The sequence below is a fragment of the Panicum virgatum genome, chromosome 5K (genome assembly GCF_016808335.1).
Source record: "Panicum virgatum strain AP13 chromosome 5K, P.virgatum_v5, whole genome shotgun sequence".
In the NCBI taxonomy this organism is placed as follows: domain Eukaryota; kingdom Viridiplantae; phylum Streptophyta; class Magnoliopsida; order Poales; family Poaceae; genus Panicum; species Panicum virgatum.
Window position 1 is genome coordinate 55,542,093 of NC_053140.1, and position 22,592 is coordinate 55,564,684.

At 49.1% G+C, this 22,592-nt stretch overlaps 3 protein-coding genes and 1 long non-coding RNA gene across 6 annotated transcripts; 3 read left to right on the forward strand and 1 right to left on the reverse strand.

Annotated features, from left to right (window-relative positions):
* The first annotated feature begins 2,173 nt into the window (after positions 1 to 2,173).
* On the forward strand, positions 2,174 to 6,810 carry LOC120708738 (bZIP transcription factor ABI5 homolog). Its single transcript, XM_039994138.1, has 5 exons — positions 2,174 to 2,578; positions 4,864 to 5,985; positions 6,074 to 6,145; positions 6,264 to 6,293; positions 6,418 to 6,810. Exons 2-5 carry the CDS (start codon positions 4,954 to 4,956, stop codon positions 6,508 to 6,510), a joined length of 1,227 nt encoding a protein of 408 aa, XP_039850072.1. The 5' UTR covers positions 2,174 to 2,578; positions 4,864 to 4,953; the 3' UTR covers positions 6,511 to 6,810.
* A 2,257-nt stretch (positions 6,811 to 9,067) lies between these two features.
* Positions 9,068 to 13,108, forward strand: LOC120708740 (uncharacterized protein YnbD-like). Of its 2 annotated transcripts, XR_005689467.1 has the most exons (4): positions 9,068 to 9,239; positions 9,817 to 10,362; positions 11,265 to 12,143; positions 12,751 to 13,108. XR_005689467.1 is itself a non-coding variant. In XM_039994141.1 (3 exons), the coding sequence occupies exons 2-3, from the start codon at positions 9,819 to 9,821 to the stop codon at positions 11,492 to 11,494; spliced, it is 774 nt and encodes a 257-aa protein (XP_039850075.1). In that variant the 5' UTR covers positions 9,068 to 9,239; positions 9,817 to 9,818; the 3' UTR covers positions 11,495 to 11,738. The 2 variants fall into 2 exon arrangements, 1 of the variants encoding a protein (XP_039850075.1); XM_039994141.1 differs by lacking the exon at positions 12,751 to 13,108 and having other exon boundaries at positions 11,265 to 11,738.
* A 48-nt stretch (positions 13,109 to 13,156) lies between these two features.
* On the reverse strand, positions 13,157 to 21,311 carry LOC120708739 (transcription factor LG2). 2 transcript variants are annotated; one of them, XM_039994139.1, is made up of 13 exons: positions 20,891 to 21,311; positions 20,627 to 20,759; positions 19,876 to 20,033; positions 19,303 to 19,391; positions 18,747 to 18,992; positions 17,304 to 17,354; positions 17,072 to 17,131; positions 16,826 to 16,903; positions 16,640 to 16,685; positions 16,239 to 16,510; positions 15,912 to 16,151; positions 13,741 to 13,883; positions 13,157 to 13,531 (listed from the first exon to the last, which is right to left on the reverse strand). In XM_039994139.1, exons 2-13 carry the CDS (start codon positions 20,746 to 20,748, stop codon positions 13,441 to 13,443), a joined length of 1,596 nt encoding a protein of 531 aa, XP_039850073.1. In that variant the 5' UTR covers positions 20,749 to 20,759; positions 20,891 to 21,311; the 3' UTR covers positions 13,157 to 13,440. The 2 variants fall into 2 exon arrangements, with proteins under 2 accessions (XP_039850073.1, XP_039850074.1); XM_039994140.1 differs by lacking the exons at positions 20,627 to 20,759; positions 20,891 to 21,311 and adding an exon at positions 20,158 to 20,317.
* LOC120708741 lies at positions 13,783 to 15,825 on the forward strand. The gene is made up of 2 exons (XR_005689468.1): positions 13,783 to 13,915; positions 15,612 to 15,825. It is a non-coding gene; the product is annotated as an uncharacterized LOC120708741 (long non-coding RNA).
* Positions 21,312 to 22,592: the final 1,281 nt, after the last annotated feature.

Consider the following 22,592-nt stretch of genomic DNA (forward strand, 5'->3'; position numbering starts at 1 on the left):
TGATTGTTTTCCCTTTTTTGTGGCGAACCCTGCACCAGGCTGCACGGACCATGCACCGACGGAAAGAGTTTGGGCCGGGCCTGCATCTGCCGACCTGGGCTGGACGTTATGATGGGCTGAGCACCTCTCCTCTGCTGGGCCCAGAACATAATGGTAATCACTAGAAAATCCGAATAACAAAGCCAGCCAGCCGTAATTTCATTTTAACTTAGAAAGACTCCAGTTTTCAAAATATTTTTTCTTCGTGTTCTAACACAGAATTGCAATAAATTTAGTCAACGTGCATGTTGGCTGTCCATTAATATATCATCTAGGCCAGTTAATTATTTGTTCCTTTTTCCTTAAAAGTGTACGGAACCCACCCAAACATCTTGTAAAATGAATGGTCGAAAGATAATACGCCGGGAGGTGACATGCTTGGTCAAACATCGCGGAACAGGAATCGGAGAGCTTCCACAACAAGCTCTGTTCAAAGCTTGCGCCTTTAGTTTGACAGCAATCGGACGCTTTTCCTGTTTTCTATTCTCTGCCGCTTACGAAATGGTCCCCGCCAAATCTAAAGTCAGATCTTCCTTTTGGTGATTTTGAAATTCCATCGAAGAAGGCCAGGCGTTCAAAAGAACCTTGTCCGAACGGAGGGGCCCCTTGAAAAAAAAACATCTTATAAGTGAAAAAGAATCTAAAATCTCATCCCAACACGATTAGTACACGCTGAAAACGTGGATTAAAATTTCCTAGAAGCGAAATATGAAAATGATGTTCTTTTTTCTTCTTTTTTTCTAACCAATACTTTGCCACTCTGCTGTAGCAGCACATTCGGATCCATTTCTTGAAGCACATGAAGCACGCGCACTTCATCCAAAGATAAGCACAAATACATCTGCTAATGGGGTTGAACCCGCCCCAAATCCGCCCCTACCCATATTTCAAGAGCTCTAACTACCACCCGCCCCGACCCACCCCGTCGGCCCAATGCCCCAACCCGCCCCAACCCGAAGTCACGACAAAAGATAATATGCGACTTACGCGCCGATCTACTACTATAGCGCCCCAACCCATCCCAACCCGTCTGTGTCGTCAACCCAACCCGCCCCAACCCGCTTTACAGTGTCACCCGTTTCTACCCATCCAATAGTACCCGTATTAAAACCCACCCAAAAAATCCGTCAAACCCCGCCCCATTAGCAGGAGTAAGCACAAACCCTTCCGTGTCATCCATCCACCAAACCATGCCAATCGGCGGCGGCCCGCTTGGGGTGTGGGAAGTGACGAAGTGTCAAGTGTGGATGCTTGCAAGGGACCCGACAGGACAGTGGATGTGCGTACCTGCTTCCTGTGGAGGTGCGGGCACCGGATGGGCAGGCCGCGCAATTGATTGCACTGCGCAACGGAGATTGGGACCGTCGACTGCAGGCACGGAGCGGAGTGGGGATCACCGTCACGGCACGTATCGTGCACGTGTCCGCCCGTCGCGGCCTGTACGTTGTGGCCCCCCTCCTCGTTTTCCTACGGCCACCCGGCACGGCGTGCGTCTGTCTTTTCGGTGCTGACAATGTTACCCGGGGCTTGAACTGAGACCCTGAGTATTTCCAAAAAAATAAAATAAAAAAACTGAGACCCTGAACCTGAACCACTGAGGAGGGAGGAGCCTTGCTACCTTTCCCGGATTCGTGCCAACTTTTCCATTATCTATTTGCAAAACAAAAGAAGTACTACGGTGAATGACGGGATTATGTTCAATTCAGATGCAGTGCAACTCGCTAGAGCAACTGAGCAAGGACAAGTTTTGTTTTTTTGGTTTGTATCTGAATTTCTGACGATTTTACACTGACATGCAATCATGCACGGGGATGTCTCTCGTCTCGTATTCCCATCTCCTCTCGCGAGCTCCTGTCTAACCTTGGCGCAAATCTGCGATGCAGAGCGTGCCACGCCAGAGGACGCCCATCCGGTGTACACCGGCGTCGGTGCGCGCAGCCGGCGGGCGGTGTGGCCCGCAGCTCGGCAGGGAGCCCGTGAGGGCAAACAAAAGCAAGGAGATAACGCGCGGCAGGCTGCGGCGTTGCCTGCGCGCCTGCCCTGCATGGGGGCAGCGGAGCTGACAAAACCCCGAGGCGGAAGCAAGCCGCATGCAGGGGCTAAGCCGTAGCGGCCCCTCGGAACTCGGAACTCGGAGCCCATCGCCTCGCCTCTCGCCTCCCCCGGAAGGAAAGGATAGCGATTGTGCTGGTGGAAAGCCAGCGCACCGACGAGCCCGACACGTCCAAACGACAGGGGGCGAGCGCCGTCTCGCCTCGCCCCCACGCGGCCGCGCCTGCCTATAAGTAATTGCCGAGACGGCCGCGCACATGTCTAGCTTCTTCAGAGCTACTGTAATTGCCTCCGTTTCGGCGCCGCACCCAGACCGCCCCGGCGCCCACGCCAAGCCAAGCGCACATCGCCCCCCGTTTAAACCTCTGCTCCGTCACTCCGGCGGCGCCTGGTCGGCTCGCCGCGGGCCGGCCAACCTGCGCTGGGCATCGGCCGCCGGGCGGCGCGCGGCCGCCTCCGTGCTCGCTTCGGCGCGGCGCTTGTGCAGGTACGCACCCAACCGCGGGCCGCCTGGTCTTCTCTCTCGTCCTCCTCCATCCCAGCCTGTAGCTGTCTAGTTTCACTCCCGCTTCTGCTAATTCGGGATGAATGCGAGGTGTTTGACGGTGCGCTTTGCTGCGTAATTCGTGATTAGAGCTAACAGCAAAGGGCAGGAATTAGATCGATGATACTATGCTGTTCATTCCTCATCTTTTTTTGCCGTAATGTTGAAGAAGCGACCTTCTGTTGCTGCATGTTTGGTCGATTGGCCCTCCATTCTTTTACAGTTGAGGCAGCCCTCAAAAATGCGAACACCACCATGCATCTGCCAGTAACCCGTGATTATCCCCGCCAAAATGGGAAGCTTGCAACTGCAAATTCCCTCTGATTTTCGTAGGTACGATCTTTATCATTTACAAATGATATAGGACTAAATTGTGTATTTTCTTTTGTAGCTAGGATTTAAATGATCCTGAGAAACAAATTTTAAAAACACTTGAGGGGTTAACACTTTTTTCAAAAAAAAGAAAAAAGAAGTGGCAGCTTTTGTGGAGAATAAGACAGAAGTGATACAGTACTAGCAGTGGTAGCTAAGTGGTTTCAGTGTTATTTTGACATGGGCCTACAATGGGCCAATATCGGATTTATGGGACAAATGCGAGTTTTCAAGTTACATGCATATTATGGGCCTACAATTCATTCTGTCTGGACTCTGGAAGGTAGAGAGAGAGAAATTGGCCCGCGCGGGGCTAGGAGTAGAGTTCACTAGTTCGGACTTGTGACTTTTGAATCGGTTGATTGATTCTAATGGAGATTCCATTTTCTTTTGAAATCGTCGAATTTAGAGCAAACGTCTGAAAACTTTAAGATGCTAGCTAGATGCGCGGCCTTCCATCTAGCGCTTTATTATGGACCAATGTGAGAATCCGAGGAAGTTCCAAGGACTAAGGTTGAGAATTTCACCTCAGGCTGCCGTATAGCATGACTCTGCATGCACAACTGCGTCATGCAAAAAAAAAAAAAAAGAATCACCGCGACCGCGCCTAGCACGCGCTTCGAGGTCGAATAGGAGTGGCCGATCCCGCTACGTCCGTGCTAATAGTCGGTCGGCACGGGTGAGGTGCGGCCCAGCGAACCGCGAGCTAAATGTCAACAAGGTGCTCGTCAGACCTCGCGCGCTTAGCGCCCGGCCGGGTTGGCTGTATCCCCTCAACGTAGCCGTGGGGACTGGGGAGACGGATCAAGAAGGTCACGCCTCCTCGCAGCCCCACGTCTACCTGCAGCATTCAGTTCCGTTGGGAAACGGCCGGGGGGAGACGTCACCACGCGCTCCTTGGCTACCGCCACAGAGCAGAGGACGCACGCAGGCCTAACTGACTCGCGTGCCGAGACCCAAGGAAAACGTGCGCCGATGACCTGCCATGCATATCGAAGCCGAAGCCGGATCCAGCCAGGTGCCGCCGCTCAAGCCTCAAGGAAGGATGGGGGCGTCTCGTGTATCTCCCCGGGATTGGCTGGTAGAGTAAGTTTCTGAGGATGTATGCGAGCGTTTACCTCTGTTCTCGACTTCACCTGTTTTACGAAAATTAATACGGTAGTACAACGTAGTTTGAAGTTGTTTGTACAGCGAGAACAAAATAAGAGGCAGCGTGAAATCATCAATATTTTCTTTTTATTTACCGTCTTCGGCCGAGCGTAGAAGATCGGTCCCGTTTTGCGAGAGCATGAAACTGAACCTACGTAGTAATAGACGAAGCAAGTGTACAAACGAGGAAGCGTCTGTCCACCATCCACTGCGCTGATGAGCGAAGCGCATCAATTGCGCTCCCCATTTATCTGTTCCGTTCATTCATTCAAGCGCATCCGACAAGCACCGGCACCGCACCTGGGTTTTCTCGGTCTGACCGTCTAACCGGAGCCAGTTCTAGGTCCTGTTTAAGCGCAAAAAATTTTTGCGTTGAAATTTTACTAATTTAAAGTACTAAATAAAGTATATTTACAAAATTTTTTGTAAATCGCGAGACAAATCTAATGATGCTAATTAATTTATGATTGATTAATAATTAGCGGATGGTACTGTAGCATCAATGTTGTAATCATTGACTAAGTAGGCTCATTAGATTCGTCTCGCGATTTACGGCCATCTATGCAAAAAGTTTTGTAAATAAACTTTATTTAGTCTCCATGCATGTGTCAAAACATTATTCGATGTGACGGGTTTTTTGTGTTTACGGGGTTTTATGGGGTGGGAATAAACAGGCCCTAATCACCGCGCTTTGTTCTCGCTTGCAGGCTATAAATAAGGACGGCGTGCGGCGTTCATCAAGCAGAGCACTAAGAGAAAAAAAATAATAAAAGAAGAAGATCGAGGGGAGGAGCGTGATGGCGTCAGAGATGAGCAAGAACGTCAAGGTCCTTGACGAGCAGGAGGTCACCTCGCACCAGCGCGGCGACCAGGGCGTCCGCGCCCGGCCCGGCGGCGCGGCGGCGGAGGGCCAGGAGGATCAGCTGGCGCGGCAGCCGTCGATCATGTCGCTGACGCTGGAGGAGCTCCAGAGCTCGCTCTGCGAGCCGGGACGCAACTTCGGGTCCATGAACATGGACGAGTTCGTGGCCAACATATGGAACGCCGAGGAGTTCCAGGCCGCCACCGGCGGGTACAAGGACGACGCGCCGGAGCAGGAGCAGGAGGCGACGGCGGCAGCGGCGACAGGGGTAGGTGGTGGGAACGGGGGGAGCGGGTTGGTTCGGCAGGGGTCGTTCGCTCTGCCGCCGCCACTGTCGCGGAAGACGGTGGAGGAGGTCTGGGCGGAGATCAACCAGGGGGCCCCGGCGGACGCGGGGGCCCACCCGGCGCCGCAGGCCATCGTGCAGCCGCAGGTGGGGAGCGGCGGCGTCGCGGCCAGCGGGCGGCAGGTGACGCTGGGCGAGATGACGCTGGAGGACTTCCTGGTCAGGGCCGGCGTCGTCCGGGGCGCCTTCGCCGCCGGGCACGGCCAGGGCCAGGCGGTCGGCATGGTCCCGGCCGCGCCGATGGTCCACATGCAGCAGGGGCAGCTCGCGGCTCCCATGATGTACCAGGTGGCGCCGGGGAACGCCGTGTTCCCGGTGATGGGAGACGGCATGGGGTACCACAACGGGTACCCCGGGGCGGCCATGGCGGTGGTGCCGCCTCCGCCGCCGTCCCAGTGCGTGGCGCCCGCCGTGAGCCCGGGGTCGTCGGACGGGATGAGCGCCATGACGCAGGCGGAGATGATGAGCTGCATTGGCAACGGAGGGATGGTCCGGAACGGCGGCGGCGCGAGGAAGCGCGACTCCCCCGAGGACGGGTGCACCGAGAAGACGGTGGAGCGCCGGCAGCGGCGCATGATCAAGAACCGCGAGTCAGCGGCCCGGTCACGAGCCAGGAAGCAGGTTTGCATTCGTCAATTCTCGGTGGTCTTTGCGTTTGAAGTGACAACAAGACTTGATGTGCTGTGAGTCTGAAATGGTGCTGGTGCAGGCGTATACCGTGGAGCTCGAGGCCGAATTGAACCATCTCAAGGAGGAGAATGCGCGCCTCAAAGCCGAGGAGGTACTGAGAAGCGAAGCGTGATTCATCAAGATTTCCCAATTTTTTTTTCTCTTATCAATCTATGCATCCATGTTCTGACCAAACACAATTTCTGTGCTCCGTCTTCTTTCTCCTGCAGAATACAATTCTGCTGTCGAAGAAAAAGATGGTAATGCCCCTGCCATTCTCTCACAGTGTGTTCATCGTCCGCTAATTGTCAGTGTAGCAATCAACACGGTTGTCTGGCAGCTGTGTGCTGACGGGAACATGCCATGGCTTTGTGTCTGTTTCAGCTGGTGGAGAAGATGATGGAGCAGGCGAGGGAGAACGTCAGCGCCAAGAAGAGCGGTCGCGGGCTGCGCCGCTGCGGCAGCGCCATGTGGTGAGCTGTGACTAGCGCGGCTCGCATTGTGCGAAGTCCAATCCCCTTGCTTCCGTCCGAAGCGCTGCTGTAGCTGCAACGGTGTTCGGTAGCAACGTCGTTAGTAACAGCACGCGATGTGATCGCTGTAAAATGTTCATGAGCACGAGCTGCGTGTTGGCCTGCTGCTGTTTATAAACCGTGCGTGTCCTAGTACAAACAATAAACCCGCTGTAAGATAACAACACAAAACACAAGCTCTGCGTGTCTTGCTCGTGTATAGTATGTTAGTATTTAACAGGGGCCATACTATACTGTTTGTTTCTCCATCTTCTACATTTGCTTCTGGCGTCCAGTGCCTAGTACCAACATTTTCTCAGAGCAGAGTGCTTTTGCCAGGTGTTTTGCATGGCAGGTTTTCTTTCCTAAAACCGTGCCGAGTCCAAAGTTTTTTCAGTGTTTGAGTGACAGATTCTAACATGTGCATTTCTCGCAGGAAAAAGATTTCTAGCATTTTTTTAGTGATTGTTGAGTTACAGTAAATCGATGTTGTGAGGACTGAGCGATAGCTCAGTTGGTCCGCTCGCCAGGTGAGCGAGCGGCCGGGCGCGGGTTCGATTTCTGGAATCGCAACTCGCATGCCTCATCAGGGCTACTGTACATATAGTGTACAGTATCTTAAATAATCTCTGTTGCCTCTCACGCGTGGAGTTATAAAGGGACTGCGACGCGCCCATCGCCTACAGAGTCTTGGAGGTTTCTGGTGATCTCTGGAAGGACGCGGTCTTTGTATCTGTGTGTAGTTGTAGGTCTGATTGTACACGTATGGTGTGAGTATGATGTGTGTGTAGGGTGGTGCGTGCGTGCGTGTATGAACAGATGCTACTGCTGTACCCAGATGAGAGGCGTAAAAAAAATGTAAATCGATGTCGTGCACTAGAAATAAAATGCAACCTGGTACGAGTTACCGGATCAATTTTGGGCCACACGCACCTATTCCCTGCACTAGGAACATGGGCCCTCTAGTGGGCCGTGACTTTTCTGCAAGCCCATATACACACCACTCCATCGCCTGTAAGGATTCGGGCGGCCCCTCTCGAGAAAAGAGGACACATAGACGAAAAGATAGACACACAGTGACACAACAACAAACTAGACATAGAACGGTTGCCCAAACTAGTCTAATCCTCTTGTTTTTGAATGTTAGTCATCAAGCTACGAAGAAGCATGATGCAAATTTAATAGCCGGTGATCGAAACACCGACACCACCAATCTCTCTTGCTTTTGAGTGTCAAGCCATCGAGCTCTCGGGCATCATTCACGATGATGGCTTTCGTGACCTTCATTTTAAGCCCCCTTTGGCACAGCTCCGCCCGGGCGAGCTTCAGTTTTGTGCTACAGTAAATGGTTATGCACTGTAGCAAGAATCTAGAAGGCCAAAACGAATTGGAAAAATGGTGAAGCTGATGAAGCCAGGAAACTGAGCTTTACCGGCTTCAGCTTCACCTCGGCACAGTACTGCTACAGTGCCAGAAGCTGCAAACGCCGAAGCTGCGCCAAAAGGGGCCTTAGTAACAATGAGGGTGCCAACCATATTAGCATACTGTGCTCGTCCCGCACTGTAGTTTGATGACATGATGCTTTACACCCGCTTACCTCTGCTGAGCATTTACTGTTCATCCCTATATCTAAGTAGGGTTACTAGAAAAGCTCAAGACTCTAAAGCTATTTATATTTGACTTACTAAAAACTCAATCCAAGCTGAGCTATACTTAGAATGAAGCTAAGCTTGGACCTAACCTAGAGCTCGTGAGCTTTAATGGTTCGATATCGAGGTATTCCATAAAGCTTGAGTATTTCAATTTGCATGGCACATGCACCCTGCTACCTTTATTAATTAAATTTCCAACCATCGAAAGTAAAAACAATATGACCGGAATCTAGAGCTTCGCATTAGCTAGCGAGCTATTGTGTTGCATAAGCTAAAATAGGTACAAAATAATTATTCCTCTATTTTTTTATAGTCCTATTTTATCTTGATACAATGATACAGAAGAAGAATGTTTACTTATCATCTTATTAATGACGACCTCTCACTTTAGATGTTATTATATATGTACACTGATCTTTCAACGGAAGTGAACGGTCATCCATACTACTATTTGCAAGATATCAACTCAAATGAAACTATCGAAAAAGAATAATTCAATTTTGGAAACAGAAATATAAAAAAATAGAGGGAATAAACCTAAATGTTCGTATATGCTTCTTTTTCCATTTATTTATTTAATTAAATGAGTCTTTTAGGATAATCTCAGTGCATAATTTAATTGCATAATTATAAAGATTTGGTAAGCAAATTGGACGACTGGCATATGTCCGTAAATTTGTTGATGAGATATGAGAATTAATACCTATAATTTTTTTTACTGAAACTAGTGTTATATGTATCTCCTTATCTATCCTGAATACTGAATAATGCTGCCGTGAAGTCGTATACTGTGATTCTTCAGTGAAAATTAAGAAAATTTCGGACTTTGATCGACTTCGCTCGGCTCGTTAACAGCCCTCCCGCTCCGGGCCTCAGCCCTCAGGTTCATTCATCTCCTCTGTTTCGTAAACCTTTCCCTTCTCTCGGACTCTCTCCTCCCTTGCTCTTCCTTCGCTGGCGGGGACGACTGGGCGAGCGGCGGCGCCATTTGTCCTGTCTTCGCCCAGCCCAGCCCTTCGCCGGCGACGAGCGCATCCTCCAGGTATGCCCGCCACTTCTCTTTCCTTCTGCTGTGCGAGACGGAGCACCCCAAACCCTAACAAAACTATTTGTATTCGGATCTGATTCCAGTTACAATATAAACCTACTAACTTCGATTTCGTTTGCAAGAATTATCGAGTGTACATGTGTACACCCATGTCCTATGCTGGGCCCGCCCCAGTGACTGTTTTCAGATTGATGTGCGTCCTCGTGGAGTTTCGAAATGCTAATTTTCAGAATCATTGGATTGTGCTAATTAAGGATCAGTGGATCACGACTAGATAAACTTCTGGAGATAACTTTGGATGGGGAATCAATAAACTGCACATGCCTTAAAGGCTTGAATGTTGCCTTGAAGGCTTGAATGTTAAATCATTGAAACCGCTCACTTAGAAACAAAATGCAACTGAGCAAGGTATAATATTGAATGGCATTATCCCACTGAAATAACATAAATCCTGTATATTGTGTTCATTAAACAAGCAGTTTCTTATGGTGAAAGGTTGCTTTAACTACTATGTTTTTTGTGGTTGTTCGTCCTTGATTTTTGGACTCAGTCTATATCTAATGTCTTGCAGAGATGGGTTGGGGAATATCCAGGTTGATTGGACTGAAGGCTGCTGTCCTGCTTTCTGTGGCATATTTTTTCCATGGACTTGGAGCGACCCTTATCTCATTTCCTCTCATATATGCATCCATGATTGCAATGCTAGTCTGCATAGCTTCCCATCCAGCGATTGATCTTCCTTTACTCCTTGGCAAGGCATCCGATGGAAGCTTTCCTTTGTGGTCATGGATCATGTTCTCGCCATTTCTTCTTTTCATCCACATGTTTGTGCTACTACGAAGATTTGTGAAAAATGAGCCCCTTTACACTGAGATTGCAGATGGAGTGTTTGTTGGAGGATGGCCTTCTTCAGTTGAACACCTGCCACCATGTGACCCTGCAGTCATAGATTGCACATGCGAGCTGCCAAAAAGCCCGACTCTATCTAATAATGCATATCTGTGCATTGCTACTTGGGATACAAGGGCTCCTCAGCCATCACAGATTGAGTCTGCGGTGCGATGGGCTATGAGAAAGCGATCGCAGAACAAGGCTATCTATGTCCACTGTGCCTATGGTAAAAATGATTTCCACATCTCTATTTTGGATGATGAACTATGTTGTTTTTCCCTATGTATTTTTTCGTGAAAATACTTGTTTTTTTAGAAAAAGGGTTCACCTAGCTTTTATAGAAAGCGAATGATAAAGTTATTACAGGAACCAGAACTGGGGAGACCAGTTTTTGCAAGCAAAAGAACAGAAAAAGAGCAACCCGCTCAACAACCGAGAAAGAAACTAGCTAAGCCACTAATCAACAGAAGTCCTCATCCGACGGCTTGTCGTGTAGCTTCTCCACAAACAGCCTCACCCATGCTCTCAGCTGGCCCTCCAGAATGCATTTGTGCAGTTTAGTCGTATTTAGATAGTTGCTGGGACTTGAGATACATATTTATCTCCAGAGATGATGATTTCTAATGAATTGGTGAACCATATATAAGATGTTGGCATTGATTGTTTAGTCAGGAAAAAAACATACTGATACATTATTTTTCAATTTTCATGTCATCTTGTGTCATGTGGGTTATTTTTCATGTATAATTTATTTTTTCTTATCTGCGAACAAGATATGAAATCGCCATGGGTATGGGGAACGGCATCTGCATTACACTCTGGCTGTATCAAGGTTCATCCCATATATAGTAGTCTTGTAACAGTATCAAACTTTACCTTAGGAGTTTGTTAGCCAAGTTTAGCGTGAAAAATTAAAAGAAAATTAAGCTTAAGCTTGGTACATGTGCCCAACTCAACCTTTAATTTGCCTTTTAGCTTAAACCTCCTTGTTACTGGTTTCAAAATAAAATCTCTTCATAATGGTTTGTGCATACCAATTTCCTCACTTCTCCAATAGACCATGCAATTGACTGATTGATCACTAGGATTGGCTGGTTATTTAATAGTGTGTTACATCTTTAACAACAGGTCATGGCAGAAGCGTCTGTGTGATGTGTGCACTTCTTGTTGCACTAGGATTGGCTGAAGATTGGAAAGCTGCTGAGCAAATGATTCGTGAGAAACGGCCCTCTATTAGTATGAACACTCTTCACCGCAAAAGCTTGGAGGAATGGTCGAAACATCTGCTCACCTCTTCAAAAAGAAGTGGGGAATCAGATGTGAGTTCTGTTATCCATTCAGATTATAACCGCAAATGAAATCTGGAAGAAACAGGATTGTTCAGTAACTGTGATATGTAAGATGAACTGTACCATTCTGTAGATTTGTTTACTGCTTCCAAGTATATCCATTGCTCATTCTCTAAGTTATCCTTTTGTGGTATGTATGTTGTGTGAACTATTGTATAAGTTTTACTACTGTAGTTGTACTGATGGTTCTTTGAGGAATATTTAGTGAGCCTGCTCCTTATTGAATGCTTGCCAGACAAGTGCTGTTGTCGAACCCTTTTCTTCTTCGGGGGGAAAAATATCCCTGCTAGGCTGATGGGGTCTCATTCATAGCTAAATGTGATATGTTTCTTTCTTTCAGCAACCTGCATTCAATATCACCGCTATGTTTTCTTCACTTGATTGCAAAGAAAGTGTCTAGCTATTCTTCTCTTTCAGTTTTCCTACGAACTACGAAGTTCTCTTGCGTTTTGGATGCTCTTGTGGCCTTTTATACTTTTCACTATTGCCAGGCCTTTTAAATCACAAATTTGCAGTCAAAACAGTGGAAATTTGTGAGCTGTATGATTGGAATATTGTTCATCTGATGGAAAGTGCTGTGCACGATGACTAATTCAAATGTTCGTGGTAGATGACATTCAAAGCGGAGCTGATTCTGAATCTTCAAGCCCGTTGATAGGTTGGGCCATGACTGCTCTCTCCTGTATTCATTTGTCCATCAATAGAATGGACTTGCATCTTCTAATTTGCAACCCAGCTAACATCTGTGTTATTTCTAGTTGTGTTGCTGAATATTGCTCTTCTTTCTTGACGTCTATTTCTAGCTGTTTCAGACATTGCTCTGCCATACTCTTGACTAGTCATGCTTTTAAATATTATTTTTGACGGTATTAAAAGGCTTTGTTCTTGTTGTTGTAGTTGATGATATTAAACTTTCGTGTTGGCTTTAGACAGATTTAGCAGAATCAGGTTTCGAAAATTGGCTTCTTGTTGTGTTGGTTTCTCTATTTCTCATTCCCATCAGTGCTTAGCAGAATCAGGTTTCGAAAATTGGCTGCTGGCAATTTGGATTAGCATTGGTTTGATTCAGTTTGTTTAGTTCGTTAGCAATTTATTTGTTAGTAGAGATACTATAGTTCAGGTGGTTTGATCGATGTAACCCAAGGCTACGTTTGCTCCATCCGTCCATGTAATCCAAGGCTACTTATATGAAGATGTAGAACTGCATAAACAAATCTGGTTACGATACTTTCTTACCTCTCTGGCTCTCTATTCTCATCTTCCAGCTGAACGTCGCCCGGGCCAACATCTACCTCCATCGCGAGCAGGAAACTGGCGGCGCAGCGGCTGGCAAGCTCCCGCAGCTACCCGATCTGATCACTGTTGCAATGCCTTGGCCCTTGGCAGCCTGGGTTAGCTGGTGTCTTTGTTTATTGTTGAGCAATACCAGATTATAGCTGATGACAGCCCGGTTAGCTGGTGTCGTTTATTGATGAACACTACCAGATTATACCTGATGATAGACTATTGTCTGTCTACCATATATACGTGGTAAGTGGTATAATAATCTCTTAGGCCTGCCTATCCATCCTGGATAAGTTTGGAGACAGTCTACTAAAGAAGTTTTTCATAACAACTAAAAAACTTGAGAGTTATTTAATGGTTACTCTGCTCTCTAACTGCAATTAGTCCTCTCAGGCAAGTGAGCAGACATGTTTCTGCCTCTGCTTTGTTTTCTCTTGCTACGCACAAAAAAATCTGCGGTGCTAACCCTTCAATCAGTTCAAGAGACATATGAACAGGTGAGCCACCCAACATCGCACCACAGCAGTTCCTTCTCCCCTCCCTTTCGCCTAGTGATGCTGCTTTCTCAGTACTTTAATAATACAACATTACAATGCACCTCCCTCTCAAAAATCAGAATCTTCATCACATCACTGGCGGCCCCTAGTTTACTACACCCTCCAGGTGAGGCCTCAAAATCCCGAGAACTGGTTCTGCTGCTGTTGGTGCATAACCTGCAGCTCTGTTGCTGTTGGACTGAGGTTCTCTGTACCGATGAAGTTACTGTTACAGGAGAGTGTAAAATGCATGCATTGTCAGCCATGTCGATTTCTCACTTTTCATTTGTTGAAATCTAAAGTAAAAGAAGAAGTGATCCTATCTTTCGGAAAGTGAAGTACATGTGATTCAGGCATGGTTGGGAACAACCACAGTGCAGTGAGTTAAGAACAGGGTGCAGTTTTTGCAGCCGAAGGCTTAAGTCTGAATCTTACTCGCGAGGACGGGAAGCCCAGAGGTTGCTGAGAGCTCGGAGGCGGCGGTAGTACTCCCCAATGGAGAGGAAGCACCGCGCCGCCTGCCGAGTAGTCAGGATCCGGCGCATCTGATGCAATGTCTGCTGCCTGAGATTGTCGGCCTGCAGTTGGAACAACACACATGAAAAGAAAGGTGAGATGTCACATTAGTTTTGTTTCTTGTCTTGGCTATGCTGCACATCGGTGCTTCCATTATCTTGAATGACAGGGCATTTTCGGATCATGCACAGATGCATCTATTCTAGTGTTGTCGTGCTGTCTTATTCCTACTATATTCTAGTCTGGACGATGGCTGAAATTAATCTTAATCCATTGAAACGTTCTTTTCAGAAAAGTTTGGACTTTTGATGGTGTAGCAATTGTTTTCCACCTATTGACAGCTGTATATCAACTTGCTGAATTATGCTTATCATTTTCTTATATCACATATCTCTAGAGAATGAAAAGAAATACTCCCTCCAGTCACCAATACATGATGTTTTGGACAACAAACTGAAATTAGTTCATTTTGTTTGTCCAAAACATCATATATTAATGATTGGAGATAGTAGGATGTGAGTATCAACAACAAGCAGCTTCTATCCTGAAAGCCTGAAAAAATAGGAGAGTGACCTATCATCTGTGATCATGTTGCTAATAGGTCTTTTTTCATATGCACCTTTATCTTATCCAAATACGCTGCTACTCCTAACACTTTGTTCATTGTGCCCATGGGTCTTACAAGGCTTTCTGTGGAATGATTGCTCCAATCATGAACCTAGGAAATACTAATTAGCTGCCTTCTTGCAAAGTTCTGTCTACAGACCAAAAATAAGCATACATCTCAAAAGGAATCAGAGCGCAGGAAAGGTGAAAATAAACTAACAAAATGGAGGTCGCAATCTCCTTTTACCACCCTGATAGGAAAGATAATCCATAAAAAGGCACGATCATTTATTTTAGGCTTCTCGCCGTCCCTGGGGCTGAAGTTTAGGTGGCCGTGTCCTTTTCCTGACCACTGCTCATGGATTGAGCCCTTGCAACTTTTGCAAGCCATGGAGCACACCATGAATTGCCTCAAGCATTTTTTTTGCTGTGCCCGTGGGGCCTCTGTTCTGCTGAGGCACCAGCAAACAGAGGAGGGAGAGAATAAAAAGGAGATGGCCGGCACAGGGAAGGCGCACAAAAGGCATTGTTTATGCACAGTGCCAACCGTATATATACGGCCATTGACTTTCTGTAGAGACAGGTGTGTACGTGTATGTACAGCCAGTACACACGTGTGACCAGGAACAAAGACTTGCCTTCTTTGGTCCCTACCAACTCCTCCAGGGGCGTTTAGTTCCCAAACCAAAATTTTTGTTGTTGTCAAATCAACAGTTTGACTAGATGTCGGGAGGATTTTTCGGACACTAATTAAAAAACTAATTTCAGAACTCACCTGGAAATCGCGAGACGAATCTTTTGATGTCTTTGACCGCATCATTAGCACAAGTGGATTACTATAGCACTTATGGCTAATCATGCACTAATTAGACTCAAAAGATTCATCTCGTCGTGTACATCCAAACTGTGCAATTAGTTTTGTTGTTTAACTACATTTAGTACTCCATACCCGTGTCTAGAAAGAGAGGCACAAATTTCGAGGTAAAAATTTCGTCGTGTACATCCAAACCGTGCAAAGTTCTGTCTACAGACCAAAAATAAGCATACAAATAATTGTCACCAGCAGCATTAGCTTGTTGTGATCTTTGAACCCAAAAAAAATGCATTTGGCTTGCTTGTTGTTTAATCACGAGCTAATTATGCGTGCTGGAAAGTGGTAATGATGCTTATCCGGTTTTCTGCAGGTTTAAGCTAGCTTTCTGACAAAAGGTTGGCCTGCCATGGAGAAAGCAGGACAAGGCCCTGTAGCCTGTGGGACGACTGGACGAGGACCAGCTCCGTCGCTACTGTTACTGTGCAGTTCTGGCAGGGAAGGACTGCTGTACTTGAAAGTTTATTAACCCAGCTTTTCCTCTTTGTATTGATTCTTGGGTTAAAAATTGTTTACCGCGATCATCAGTGATGCAGTAAGAATAACAGCTCAAGGCGGGGGACAGTGCTGAATGAGGCTGGGAACGGAGAGAGGGGGAAGTAAAAATGGTGACCTGCTGGTAGAAGCTTTCGAGGCTGGCGAGCTTGTCCAGCGCGACGGCCATGAGGCTCATGTAGTCCGGGGCGGCGGCGCCGTCGTTGAGCGTGCCGGCGGCGACGGTGTCGGCCAGGGACTGGTGCAGCTGGTGCAGGCCCTGCGCGAGCGCCTCCTCCGCCTGCTCCGACGACTGCTGCAGGTTGCAGATCCCCAGCAGCTGCTGCTCCGTCAGCGGGTCTAGCTGCGGTATCAGGATCTGCATGCATGGCAAAGAAAATCAGAAAAAGAGGGACCTTGAGCCGCGCCGCCTCGACCGCGGGCGGACGCCATGGCGGCGGCGTACCTTGAGCAGCTCCGACGGGCGGAAGCCGCCCATCCAGAAGAAGCAGCGCTCGGCGGGGGTGGCCCAGCCGCCGGTGAGGAGGTGGAAGACGTCGGCGCGCGCCAGCACCGCCTTGAGCTGGAACAGCTCGTCGTAGTGCTGCAGGCACTCCTCCACGATGAGGCCCAGGTTGCCGTCCAGCAGGTGCGCCTGCAGCCCGCCGCGGAGCTCCGCCAGCCGCTTGCTGTCGTCGTCCAGCCACCGCGCGTACTCCATGTCGAACATGGCGGCGCCTGCACGCGTACGCCACACAGCGGAGTTAGCAGCCGGACAACAAGGCTGGGGGCCGTCTCGGCCACCGCGCCGGCCGGCCGGCAGCTAGCTAGTGGTGTACTTGTACGAAATGGACGGCGCTGAGTTACCAGAGCTCATGTCCCCGGCGGCGCTGCACCCTCCAACGAACAGGCCCTGGACCACGGTAAAATGGCATGACACATGAAGCTAGTAGCAGCTCTGAATGATACGAGCTCGATCGCATCGATCCAATGCACGATCAGATTCATCAGATGGCCTGGGTTAGTGGTTTCGGAGTTGGGGCTGCAACAAACCTGTGACCGTGCTCTCTGGAGGTCATGCTCGACCTGCTGGAGCCTGATCCTGCTAGTCTCCAGCTGCTGCACGTAAGCCTGCGGTGAAAGGACGAGGGCAGATAAGATAATCACTACTACTCATCAGCAATCTCAGGACCAGGCAAATAATTTGTCCATCATCAAACAAAATGACAGTCTTTTTCTGAAAAGATCAAAGTGGCAGTTCATGGCTGGAGTCCCTGTAATCAACCAGTCACCGATCACCTTCTTCCTGAGCCTGCTCTTCCTCGCAGCCTCTCTGTTCTGCGCCAGCCGCCGTTCCGTCTGCCAGAACCCACACACACAGCGATCCAATGGTCAGCCGTGCAGGAAAACGAAACAGATGCGGCAGGGTCTGGCCATGCATATGAAAGCAGAAACAGTGGTGCTGGAGCTGGGGGAATCCAGACATCACCCAGTGCAAGTGTGCAACAAACTAGAGCAGCAGCTATCCCACCTTGGCATCCACCAACTTGCCATCTTTCCTTGTGGATCCTGCTTGCTTCCTCTGTGCAAAGTACACCAGCAACAAGGCACCCGAATTTAGATGGTATAACCTGCTATAGCATACACAACACTACTAATAGTAGTCTCGCCATCGAAGTCGAACGAAAGGGAACTGCAGCTACAGCTACAGGCACGTTAGAGCCGAAGCTCCTGTCTGCCCGCCCATCACCGTCGATGGACGCGGCGGCCGCTGCTGCACCGCCACTGTCCATCTCCGTCCAACACAGGCAGCTTTTGGCTGTAGCTGTCCCCGAAAGCTCAGTGAGGCCGGTGTTGGCAGCCACGGCCCTGTTGCTATCGGGGCTGTTGGCGGGCGGCAAGGTGCAGTGCGGGCAGATAAAAATAAAAATGGGCTTGTCACAGCTTTGTTTTTTTTCTGATGAAGGGGAAATTATCACAGCTTTTATCCATCCAAATCCATCCATGATCCATCATCCAGACTCCAGAGTTGAGAGAGAAAGAGAGAGGGAGAAGGTGACAAAAAGGGAGGTTAGGGCTGACCCTGGCGATGATTTGGCGGCCCCTCCGTAGGATTGACCAGATGCCGTCAGTCCAATCACCCAGGGCATTGGGCACGGCTGGCGGCCTGGCGACATCACACTACGCACGCATGCCTCTGTGTTTAGCGGCAAGACACACACCATCATGATTCACTCATCCTATCCTAGGGACATGAGCTAAGCTGCAAGTGACTGGGGGTAGGGGTAGTAGTACCAACAGGCAACAGCACAGTGGCGGTTCTTGCCGTACGCGCACTGCCTCGGCGCTGGTGTGACACGAGAGAACAGCATGTGTCACGTACAAGGAGTACCGCAGGATTGAAGACCGGTTTTTTTTCAACGACGTGACAGCAAGCAATATTCTCAAGAGAAGAGAAGAGACTGGTGAGCTCGTGGCTGGCTGGCTGGGGCCGGCCGTAGGAGCGAGCCTAGGACAGGACACAGGAGGGGGTGTCCGTGCTCCACGGTTTGGTAACAGGGGTGTTTAGTTGATGAATTTTTTTTTACAAAGATCGCATCAAATGTTTGATCAGATGTTGGAAGAGATTTTCGGGTACTAATTAAAAAACTAATTTCAGAACTTGCTTGGAAACTGCGAGGCGAATCTTTTGAGGCCTTTGACCACATCATTAGCACATATGGATTACTGTAGCACTTACGGCTAAATCATACACTAATTAGGTTCAAAAGATTCGTCTCGTTGTATATATCTGAACTGTGCAATTAGTTTTATTTTTAACTATATTTAGTGCTTTATATATGTGTTTAAAGGTGAGACAAAAATTTTTGGTAACTAAACGGGCTCTAATGAAAAGAGGAAGGGGTCGGGCGGGGCCGGTGACTGGTGAGGGCCAGCCGGCCAGGCCAGGCAGAGGGAGGGCAGGCAGGCGTACCTTGTCATGGTCTCCCCCTCCGTGCAGCTGCAGCGGGGGCGGCGGCTGCTGGTGGTGGTGCTGCTGCTGAAAGCTTGGCGCGGCAGCGGCGAGGCCCCCCGGCTTGTAGCTGTAATCATCAGTGGTCACCATCATGACCTCCTGCCTCGGCGCAGCGGGGGAGGCTGGGGACACCAACTCCATCTGAGACATTGTGTTCTGAGCTGAGCTCGAGTCAGTGGTGCTCCCTACTGACTGCGAATTCCCCTGTTCAGCAATTACAGGGCAACAGTGAGCGGCCGGTAAAAATATTTATGCCAATGTCTGCTCTGCCCCGTCCCACTCCCGCCGCGGTAAAAACCATAGTACTACCACGCTACGCTAGTAGAAAAACACACAATCAATGAGCCACCACCACCGCACATCGGATCGCTCGCTCGTCGGCTCGTCGTCGCCGTGGCTGCTGGCTGGCTTTTCTTGGGTTCAGCGACGAGGCAGAGAGCGGGCGAGATGAATGCGCTGCGTGCATGCATGAATCAATAATCATGGGAGATTGGGAGAGGCCGCCTTTGCTTACACTGTGCAGCTGCTGTTGGTGCCTCATGGGCCACGAAGGGAAGATCTCCAGCGTGGGGGGCCTGCCTGCGCCCGCGAGGTATCCTGCCGCTGCATGCATACAAAGAGAATTAACACGGGGCCTTATCGAACACCGACCGATTCCGCCCCGGCCTGTTCATGCATCCCCTCTCTCATCCATCCTCCATGGCTCCATGCCATGAAGTTGCAGAGAGAGAAAGAGAGAGAAGGGTAGTAGTAGCAGCTAGTAAGCAGAAATAATGCATACTACTAGATACGGTAGAGAAGAGAAGGCAACCACCGAAGAGAGTAGTAAACGTGATGTTTCCATCTTTGTGGCATCGGCATCGACACCATTATATGTATGCAGTGCCGCTGCAGCTGCTGCACACTGTGTTGCTGTTGCATAGGAATGGAAACCAGCAGGGGCGCCAAAAGGCGAGGCATGTCTCGCCCTGTGCGGCGCTGTGCACAGGGCGAGCGCGAGCGCGAGGCGAGAAACGAGAACGAGCCCAAGAGCCTTTTTGGCATGTAGCCGAGGTTCCGAGGGAGGAGAAGAACAAGAAAGGCTTACGCTTTGTCTGCGCCGCGACGTCGCTCCTGGTGATCACGCCCGGGTCGATGCCGCAGCCGCCGGTGCTGGCCGAGGCGCCGCCGCCGCCATGGATGAGCGCCTCCTCCAGCTCCCCGAACCCGAAGTAGGCAGCCGCCGCCGCCGCGGGCTGGAACTCCCTGCTCGAGCAGTGGGGCACACAGAGCCCGTCAGTCATCGGCCCCCAAGCTAGGCTATAGGCGAGGCCACCGAGGAGGCAAAAGCTAGCAGATAAAAACTTTTCAGGAATGGAAAAGCCGAGACCCGAGGCCGCCTAGAGCTCCTGCAGATGGGCAGCAGGCAGATAAGGATGAGGGCGAAGCGAAAAGGTGGAGCCGATCCGATCGACCTCGGTGCCCAAATCACTCGCGGGATGCAGGCCTTGGGCATTAAGAAAAGAAATTCCGGTGCGCGGGCGGAGGTGTAATCCAACCAAAGTGGCGCGGCATAAGCTGCTGGAATCAGTCTGTTATAAAGACGGATTAAAAGGAGGGCGAAATAAAAATACTTTAAAGAGGCTGCGCACTCAAGGATTTGAAAACACGGCAAGTGCTCGTAGTTGTAGCGGCTGGTCGCGACGCGGAAAAGTTGCAGCAGCGGGAGCTCTTGCTCTTGCATGCTGGCTCTTGGATGAGGATGAGGCGAGGTAGGAGTAGGAGATGGCGGGCCAGAGGGATCAAAGAAAAAAAAACCAACCGGAACCGCGAGGTGAGGGAGGAGAAGCGGCACGTACAGGAAGCAGGAAGGCGGTGGCGCGGCGGCGGCGGCGTGGGGTTGGACACCGTAAGCGAGCGCCGGGTTGAGAGGCAGCGCCGCCCGCTCCATCCTCCAGGAGCTCTCCTCGCCGTGCACCATGGTCACGAGCTCTGCGGCCACCAACAAGAGACCATGAAGAAGGAGAAGAAGAGTGAGTGATTGTGGTGGCACTTGCTGTTGCAGGAAGAGAGGGAGGGCTAGTAGAGAAGAAAGGAAGAAGATGCCGCCGTGGTGTGCTTACCATCCTTGCAAAAGCATGCAAGGCTGCAGGCAGAGCCCTCGCCGCCTCTTTGTTTGTTTCTGCTCTCAGCTCTCGCACGCGAAAAAGAGGAGCACTGGCGAATTGAACCGGCCTTGGAGTTTCATCCACTGTACTGCAAAGAAGATCTTGTCCTTTTGAACACGTCCTGCCTCCTCTTTTCTCACAGGCTTGTAACAGCTAGTTGGGGACATTGGTGGGAGGGAGGGAAGGGATGCAGAGGGAGGCCAGAGGGGGCGAGGGATAGAGAGGGGCGTGGTAGGGCTTTTCTGTCAGCATTTCTGTCTCCTACTCCACTCCTTGTAACCACCTTTCACCTCTCATTGGCCGGCCTCTGGCCCTCGCCCTCTGAGACGGCAAGTACTCAAACAAAAGAAGCATTGAATAGAGAGAGGAGGAGGGAGAGGAAAAAAGAGAACGGAGAGAGAAAGGAACACAAGCTTTTTTATAAAAGGTCTGAGATTGAGAAGTTGTTCTACACTTCTATCTCCTCCCCTTGTATGATTCTATGGTGTTGAAAGCAGATGAGAGAGATAGAGAGGAAGCCTAGCTAGGAGAGACAGAGGGACTTCATTTAATTTGATTCGTCAAAGCATATGCTCTTACTCCATAATACATCTCCAATTATCACAAGAAACTAGTTTAATCCCAAGCGATCCTAACCAAAGCACCGCCAAATATGATAAGGATACACATCCAATGTGAAGAATCATAAAAGTCTAGGAGCATGGAAAATATTAAAATCTGGTAGGTGCTTGGAAATGGGTTTGTTTGGGATTATCCCCGTCTTCACAGGTCAACATCAGGGCATTGTCATGCGCCAAATACTAAAAACATTGTTTCCTCAAATAAAGAGAAATATTTGTTCATAGAGAGAAGGCCTCACTCTGGTCTCCTTGGCTCTTCCCCTCCTGAGATGTTATGGATAACTGCAAACAAGGAGCACACTAAACACATTTGTATGAGTTGAGGCCAAGTTGCTGACTGGTCATTAGTGCCTAATCCTTTGCCTAAGTAGGGCCTCAAGTGCATGATAAACTACTCCAAAAAGAAGCTGCATTTATACTTGCTGGCCAACTCCTCAGGTCACTTCACCAAATTGCTTGATCCTTTTTTAACTAAGAAATTACTTGATCCCTGAGCTGCAAAAGCCCAATTCTGGAAAATTCTTATTGATTTCTCTGACTGCTGCTTTTGTTTAACACTTCTTTCTCTCTCTAGCAAGACTTTCTTTCTTCTACCGGGCTTGGTCAAGTCTGAAGTTCCAAAAGGCTTCCTGTTCATGTGCCGGAGGCTGGGGCCTTCAGTGAATCATTGAACAGTGCGTACGGAGAAGCAGCAGAAAAATACTAGTATACTACCCAGTGCCAGTAGAAGGTCACCCTGTCGGCCTGTCCAATTCTTTGTTCAGAGATTCGGTAGATTTCGCAAATCTTTTGGCAAGAATAGGTCTGCACTCTATGGTCTAGTATCTCGTTTTCGCAGTTTTTTATTGGGCAGAGAACATTGCGGAATCAACAAGTGAGATACACGCAAGAAGAGGGAGATGGGCATGCAGTTCTCTGGCGAATCATGCTTTGCCATCCGACAACGGCAAATTATGAAAGTGAAAACGAGATACCGCAAAAAAATTAAAAAATAAAGAACAACGCCCAGACATCGCAACGACATAGTCTTGGATTGC

Coding starts and splice junctions, on each gene's coding strand:
- LOC120708740 (XM_039994141.1), top strand. CDS start 9,819: ATGGGTTGGGGAATATCCAGGTTGATTGGACTGAAGGCTGCTGTCCTG. Junction 10,363..11,264: donor CTATGTCCACTGTGCCTATG/GTAAAAATGATT, acceptor CTTTAACAACAG/GTCATGGCAGAAGCGTCTGT.
- LOC120708739 (XM_039994139.1), bottom strand. CDS start 20,748: ATGGTGCACGGCGAGGAGAGCTCCTGGAGGATGGAGCGGGCGGCGCTG. Junction 18,993..19,302: donor ACCAACAGCAGCTGCACAGT/GTAAGCAAAGGC, acceptor ATTGCTGAACAG/GGGAATTCGCAGTCAGTAGG. Junction 16,686..16,825: donor TCCAGAGAGCACGGTCACAG/GTTTGTTGCAGC, acceptor ACCGTGGTCCAG/GGCCTGTTCGTTGGAGGGTG.
- LOC120708738 (XM_039994138.1), top strand. CDS start 4,954: ATGGCGTCAGAGATGAGCAAGAACGTCAAGGTCCTTGACGAGCAGGAG. Junction 5,986..6,073: donor GGTCACGAGCCAGGAAGCAG/GTTTGCATTCGT, acceptor GTGCTGGTGCAG/GCGTATACCGTGGAGCTCGA. Junction 6,294..6,417: donor TGCTGTCGAAGAAAAAGATG/GTAATGCCCCTG, acceptor TGTCTGTTTCAG/CTGGTGGAGAAGATGATGGA.